The sequence below is a fragment of the Thermobia domestica genome, chromosome 4 (genome assembly GCF_964235325.1).
Source record: "Thermobia domestica chromosome 4, izTheDome1.hap1.1, whole genome shotgun sequence".
NCBI classification, from domain to species: Eukaryota; Metazoa; Arthropoda; class Insecta; order Zygentoma; family Lepismatidae; genus Thermobia; species Thermobia domestica.
The window spans coordinates 11704507-11712246 of NC_137457.1; the positions used below are offsets into that span (position 1 = coordinate 11704507).

The 7740-nt window shown below is 29.9% G+C and overlaps 1 protein-coding gene and 1 long non-coding RNA gene across 4 annotated transcripts in view; one reads left to right on the top strand and one right to left on the bottom strand.

The window, feature by feature from the left end:
• Positions 1-7740, bottom strand: part of LOC145683719 (uncharacterized) — a 101870-nt gene that overhangs the window by 16181 nt on the left and 77949 nt on the right. Inside the window, exon 3 of one of the 3 annotated variants that reach the window (XR_014131166.1) lies at positions 3722-4163. The exons of the other annotated variants lie outside the window; for them this stretch is intronic. This is a non-coding gene — a long non-coding RNA (uncharacterized LOC145683719). Of the gene's footprint in view, positions 1-3721; positions 4164-7740 lie in introns of those variants that run through there. 3 annotated transcript variants of the gene reach the window in all.
• LOC145683579 (uncharacterized) overlaps positions 4289-7740 on the top strand; it is a 65849-nt gene continuing 62397 nt past the window's right edge. The window contains exon 1 of the mRNA XM_081754925.1: positions 4289-4292. Within this exon, the coding sequence (XP_081611051.1) occupies positions 4289-4292 (4 nt within the window). The remainder of the gene's footprint in view (positions 4293-7740) is intronic.

Sequence of the window (7740 nt, forward strand, 5' to 3'; positions counted from 1 at the left end):
TTTCTTTTTTGAAAAGTACACTTACTTTTCTAGAGATGAATCTTATTTTTCGAGATTGATCTTATATAATTTGCATTAATAAAGAATAATACCAGAACGAATGGTAAAGAAAAAACGTTTAGGACTCCATTAAGAGAGTAATTCATTAATATTCAAAATAAATCGCTTATTATGGCAGTAACCGAGAACATATTAAATATTTTGTTTTTTGACATCAAGAGAATATTCAGCTACGAATCGTAAGTTTAGAAATCAACTCATGGTATAGTATAAAATGATTATATATATTGAAAAAATATATAACGCTCTGCATTGTATCATATTTATTCACGATGCTCATTAACCAATTATTTGTGAATAAAACAACGAGATGATATTTACAATGAAATATTAAAGCAAGATGTAGTCGAATTTTATGCAAAATTTTATGATTTATTCAGAACTTTGTTGTTCGTGTACGTATTTCGGTAAACAATTTACTTTCATTACCTCTAATTAATGAGAAATTAAATTGATTGAAATTTATCATTTTATATGACTGTATTACATAACCAATAAATTTACATACTTTTTAACAAAATCAAAACATTTAAATATTATTAGAAATATAATGTTAAAGATCGCTTAAAAAACTTCTTTTTTATGATAAATTCGATACGACTTTTGGATTTCTGTTAACTTTGGCACAAGTAATGATAGAAGTCATTTGACAACCATTTTGTGACCTTTTATTATAGATATGAAGCCTTACTTTGCGAAATGCTATATAACGTCTTGTTAGCAGTGTAAACTATGAAAAATTACAATTAATGCTGTGATACTGATTATATCTCACTTCTTTGTAACTTGTAAACTTTTAATCAATTCATTATATGACTTTCAAAATAGGTTTAATTATATACCTAACATATTAAGTGTTACTTGAAAGAAATTTATATTAACAAGAAGAAGTTGTAAACAAGAAATATACCATTTTATTTCTCCATGATCGACGATTTAAAATTTCATTTACTTCCTTTCATTTTCAGTGTTACTTTTGGTGTTTGCGTGTTAGTAATCACGATTTTATGTATTTTGCTATTTTCTATGCTACTATAACATCATTAGCATAAAATTGAAATATGTTACATTATGAGCCTAACCATCTGTGAAGTGGGAGTAGATCTAGAACATTTCACGTGATTTGACCTTGACTGTTTGAAGCTTACATTTGATCAGATCAAACTACGCTGAGTGAGCAATATTATACAGAGAACTATTGTCCAGTAGTAGGATGGAGGAGGGGGATTTACTTGATGGCTGAGTCATGTTGTAATGATGTAACATGACGTAATGGGATATCCATACGCATAAAGGTAGGACTAGTGCTGGCAAGATATAATCAAAGATGGCGACAACTATGAATATATTAAAGTATCTTCTACGAAATTAAAAGTTTTGCGTTGGTGTTCATACAGGTGCATATACTGTCAATAACAACAAGAGAATCTGGAAGAAATGACAGTGTGACATTGCAAGAAGAGAAAAGTGTTTTTTCATTTACAAAAACTTCACCAAAATAGTGGTCAGGTATAATTTATAATGCGATAAAGGCACATTTATTTTGACGTAACATATATAATCTGGAATTCATTGAATTGGAGTTGTCACAACTATGCAGCGGACATGTACAAACAAATATAATTTTGATCTTTTATTTTGTTCTCTTTTATGAGTCCGCTGATGTTAATCTGTAGTGATGACATCATTTTCGGCTAGATGTTTATAAAAGTAACATGTAACTGACCACTATTGCTTCCGAAAAGGCATCTCTGAAACATTCCTTTTTGTGAGTATATTTGCAAGTAAAATATGGTGTAAATATTTCGAAAATCAATTTAATCTATATTGGATCGCACTAGCAATTCTTTGTTCCAGATTTTCGCATTTCGAAATGAATGGTGCTTGGTGTAGAATTAAATTTGAGAGAACGGGATAACTGGAAATTGATTTATTAAATCTTTTGTAATTGCATAATGAAATTTCACTTCGAAAATTGTTGGAGGGGTGATGAATAACAAAAACTTAATAATTAATCAAAAAGTGTGTTTCGATTAGAATAAACTGGTTTATTTTATGAGAAATCAACATGTGTGCAACATGGTGCGATAAATTGACAGACGTTGAGTAAAGTTGTCCATGAACATTTCTACTGTGGTTAGACATTCTTCGTACTAACGTCCAAATGCAATGACATATATACAGGACTGTCTAGTCTACATAAATGTGTTGACGAACAGAACATAACTTTACATTATAAAGTAAGTGGGAAGAATTGAGTGTCATGGTCCTTCTCCCTGTACCATTAGGTTTAGGATGAGATGACGAGTGTCTCAGCATTTTTGTGATATGTCAACTTGTAAAATAGAGGTAGTCCTTTATAGCTTGGACGTGCTTACCAACGGGTATCTCTTCTCACAAATGATCACGTCTTGGAAAATAGACAGTTTATACCAGTCATTTGCTCTGATAATGTACCATGTACCTCTAACGTAATTAGAGGAAACATTCTTGGACGATCATACAGGGAGATTAAAATGTTCTCTGTGGGTGAGCAAATAGTAACTGGGGAAAGGTTACCATCCAAGATATCTGAGTAATGGTTTCTAATCCCAGTAAACGGGAGGAAATTCTGCAGGATAAGGTATGGAATTACATTCAAAAGATGAATTAACACGTACCATTTGATCCGGAATGAAATAATGGAATATCTTTGCATGTCTTCGATACCTTACGCCGAAAGAAATAGCTAAAGAACGATAGAGTTATGCAGGGCCGAGTATGAATAAGCCCCCTTTGACATGTCTGAGGATCCCGAGATTTGATTGGAATGTGTCAGACTGTGGTCAACCTTGGAACACGGTAGCCTGTGCGAGCTCATTCCAGGAATCTGGTTAACAAGATCATGGACAGGATTGAGCTTGCCTTGCCTCGAGTACCATGCTTGCAGAGTATGCTAAGCATTAATTTGGTAGCAAGACAGACTCCACCAAAAGGCTGCTGATAGACACTTAAGAATTGGATCTGGCTGTGGAGTGGGCATATTCCAGTGCCTTAGAGAATAAAGGTTACTTTGCATTTCGCGAACTAAATGTGAGGTTTTCATTTGATGGTGCACTTCATGCATCAAGATAATAGCTCAAGATGGAGAAACTACGGGTCGGTTGCCTATGTGGGCGGTACCGTCAAGCAAATAGCCCTAACGGTCACAGAATACCCTGTATATGTGCACTAAGTAAGGTGAGTGTATTACTAGCTCCTAACTTCTAGTTCCCAGTATATAAATTAGTACATATATATATATATATATATATATATATATATATATATATATATATATATATACAAGAAGTAGAAAAATCCATAGTGAGGCCAAATTTCGACTGGAGGAAAGAAGCAAGTTATGGGTTCTAAAGATGTTAGGTGAAAAGAGATACTCAGAACTATTTTGAAAGCTATCCATAATGTTAATATCTAGTATAATATTTTCTAATTGCAATGGGCATTTATTTCAGAGATATACGTGTTGTGCATGTGGTGGCGTTCACATTGATAATGAACGACTGGTATTCGAAAGAAGAGTATTTTGCAAATACGAATTAATTCACATGTTCACGAATTCACGAATTCATTTGCTTGTTTTTTTTAAAAAAGTTAACAAAGAATTTGAATTAGTTGTTATTGTTATTTTATTTAATTTAATAGTATTTATAATGTTTACATGAATATTTTAATGCTATAATAACAATATTTATGTAGTTCATTTAATGATTACTGCTCTGAATTAAGCTCTTGAGATAAGATGATATACTGTAAATACATTCATTTTCTATGAAGAGTGTTGTAAAGAAAGATACGTTCTACAGTGTAATATGTGTATAAATATTCTACCCTCACATCAAATTACATCCACAGTTTTACTTTCCACTAATTAGGTGTTTTATTTTCCACTGTTATTTTTTTTAAATTATGAAATATAACTTCTCCGATAATAGTTTCTCTTAACGATAATGGCCCTGTTTCGATGGCTGCTAATGATGACGGTAATCATGAGTCCGCGGACTCATATGAACATTCCGTGCTTCATGTTCCTAAGATGGTATACTACGTCGTTTTCTTGTCTTCTGAAATAAGAGAACAAAATATTGGAGAACGGGATAAATGTGCTTTTTTATTTAAAATTGAATATTAAAATCAATTAATTATTTCTATAAACATATACTTTATATGTCTATTACCGATGGTACATATGGGTGAGAACAGTTGAATAGAACAATGTAATATTTCCTTCAACTCTATAGGATGCATAAAGATATGAATAATGACCACAAATGATGATGTAGACCTTTGTTCTTAAAATGATAATACGAAAACTTACGTTTTAAAATCACATATGATATATAACAGATGTCAAATTTAATCACCATACCATTCATTAGTAATACACTCTTTTATTCAGTGTACAGCTCGTTTTGTGGAAAGATGAATATTTACTGTAATAGATGCATGTAACTGAACATGATTTTATAATTGGTGAAATACTCCTATATATTGATTACAAAATATATGAGTCAACATGCATATTATATTACAAATTCAGTTTTAAATTTGCTGAAGGTACAGATATTTGACCTACGTACAATAAACGGAACTAAAAGTTGCAATGCTCAAAATAAAATAGATTGATAGTCATTGTTGCTCTGAAAACATCGTTATTAAAAATGCCATAATCACTGTCTTTGTTATTGTCATGAATAATTTGTCAATATTTTTACTGAATATACTTCCAAATGACGAATTATTTCATTAGCATTCTTGTGAGTTGATATTTTACTTTTGTTGATTGTACTATTTTTGTGTGCTGTTCTATACTCGGGCTAATAGAAGTTTTTATCAATTTGGAAAGTCAAAGTATTTACTTTTGCCTCCAGAGAAGGTTAAATACCAATGGAATAAATGTATAGCTTAGTAGGAAATATTTTGATGCTTAATGAAAAACTACTTCTGAATTAAAAGCTTTTTTGATTTCAATACATTACAGCGAAGATATCCAATCATGCAGATTATTCTAGGATTTATTATTAGTTTATGGCGTTTGCTTTCTTTCTTTTTGAAATTCTGTGTTATCACTAATCCATTTATCCAGGAATACCTTGAAACCACTACGAGTACTGCATTTGTACACATTTAGCAAACTCAACATAATTTTAATTTCTCGATATGTGATTGTTGGGGATGATTATGTGACTAAGATGAAATCATTTCATTTTTAAATTACATTTCCACTTTACTGAATATGTAATTTAAAAATAACTGATATCTACCACAAGTTAATATCTTTTGAATCCATTAGTTCTATTATCAACTGGTGAAATGATTAGATTATAGCCGATAACAACATCGCCTACTATACAATTTTGCCGAGGAAGATCTAGTATTGTCTTTATTCGGAAAGCATATTTTCAATAAGTGCATAGCATGGAAAACTCAGTGTTCTATGATGTTAGTAATAAAGGTTTAATTTATGATGTTGCTGTATGTCCCACATTTCATGAAAATAAATAACATATTGATTTGAATATATATAAATAGTATAGAAATAATAAGCATATCATTTGGTTCTCTTGTTCTTCTTGCTTTTTTGAGACTTTGTTTGGTTACCTATATAGTACTTACACTTCGTAACATCACAAATATGATAGTTCTGCCATTACGAAAATGTCTCATATTTTTTTCCAATCCTATATTAAATGTGTCACTCTTCTGTGCATATTAATAATTATAATTAAATCATTTATTTCAGTGTAATAATTTATAGGAAGAACTCTAAATGTCCAGTCATTTAAATATATGCAGATATATAAAGAAAATTGTTGTCTTGTTTGATAATATTTAGTGCTATATCAAGATAATGAGTTTGATATTATTCTATTTATACCCCTTCTAAAATCGAAATCTAAGTTGAAACAAGGTAGTATTAAATATTAAAATTGTATATGAGAAAAGAGTTCATGAAGCATATTACTTAGGAGAGGAGGGTAAAATAAACTATCAAGCTCCTTTCTTTACTTTAAATTTACATATACAGTAGCGATGGATAGGAAACCTAAGAAGATGATATTCTTTTCAGTGATCGAAATTATTCTGCGTGTACTTTCTTTCATTGCATATGATTTTGTCTATTAAACAGTATTTAGTAATGTCATAGCATGCAATACATCTCTATAAAACGATCCATCAAATAGTGGATATTTAAGTCCTCTAGATCATAAACTATTGAATCTCTCACTTTAAAAACCTTCCTAATACAACTATACATATCATTCACGAAAATTATGTTTAGTTTTACTAAGATCACGAATACTCATTCAACAAGCTAAATTCTTTATTATCATATTGATTAGCCACACTTTTGGTAATTGTTTTGAGAAATACAGTATTTACTTTTGTTATATAACTCCAGAAGAATTGGCAGTATGTTCTTACAATAATATGTTGGCAATTGGTAAAGTATTTCCTTATTTTCTATTTGAGAGTTACGTTAAAATATTTCTTAAACTAACCTTTTAAAATCTGGAATTTTCTACATGTTTCAATGTTTTCTTTGAAGTACTAAAGTGATGTGTAATTAATGAAGTCATTTCGTATCTCTGCTCATGATATAAGTTTTATGATAATGAAGTAATTTTCATTTTCGGTGAAATGTGATTTAAAATTCTGCCATTGAATCCTCATGCAGTGTTATAAGACAGTTTTAGAACGGAGATCGTCTTAGCAAATCAGATATTCTCAGAGCAGGATTTTAAACAGAATACTGCAAGCATATGTGTATCCAATTGTTCTTTCAGTATTTTGCGTTTATTTTTTAACAATACGTATATTTGTTGTAAATATCATTACATTCTACATTTTAAATTTATATTATGTGACAATACTCTCCATACTGTAAGTCAAAACTTGTTTCTCATTTTATAATTTTAAATTTATATTATGTAAAAAATAAAATATTGTCATAATTAAAAAGAGAGAGACAGAAGTATAAAATTTGTCATAATTGTATGGCATAAATACATTGTAGCTATAAATTTAAATTGTCCATCAATTGTTGACAAAAAACTCTTTGGCACTTCTTTAGAACAATCTTTGTTGCATTGTTTAGTTTCACGTCTCTCGCTTCAATTCCTTAAACTTCCAACTCTTAAAGGAATTTCCTGTAGTTGAAGTATAAGTGTAAAGGGTAAATATCATTAATTTACAGGACTAATAAATATACTTTTGTTCATTTGGTTCGATAATTTTAAAGAAGTGGCAGCTACTGATAAATAACAATAAAATGATCAATTTATTTCTTGTCTCTACAATTAATATTAAATTGTTTGGTAAAATCATTAACCATTTTAAATTTTCATATAACAACCCAAGCATATCAGTTAAATACATATATCAGTGAATGAAGTTAATTAAAACTATCAATAAGTTTATCAAGGGATTAAAGATCTTTAGTATCACTTCCTACTTAGAAGTCTGTATTTTTCAAGAAGTAGAAATTTCTCTTACACTAATTTGTGTAACATAAACTTAACATGATTTAGTAGCCACTTTTGTGAAAGGAAACAGAGTTATTTTTTCATTATAGCTTTCCATTTTTTCAGGTAAAGAAAATTAACGAGAAAAAATATTGGAGCAAATTTTATTGTTCAT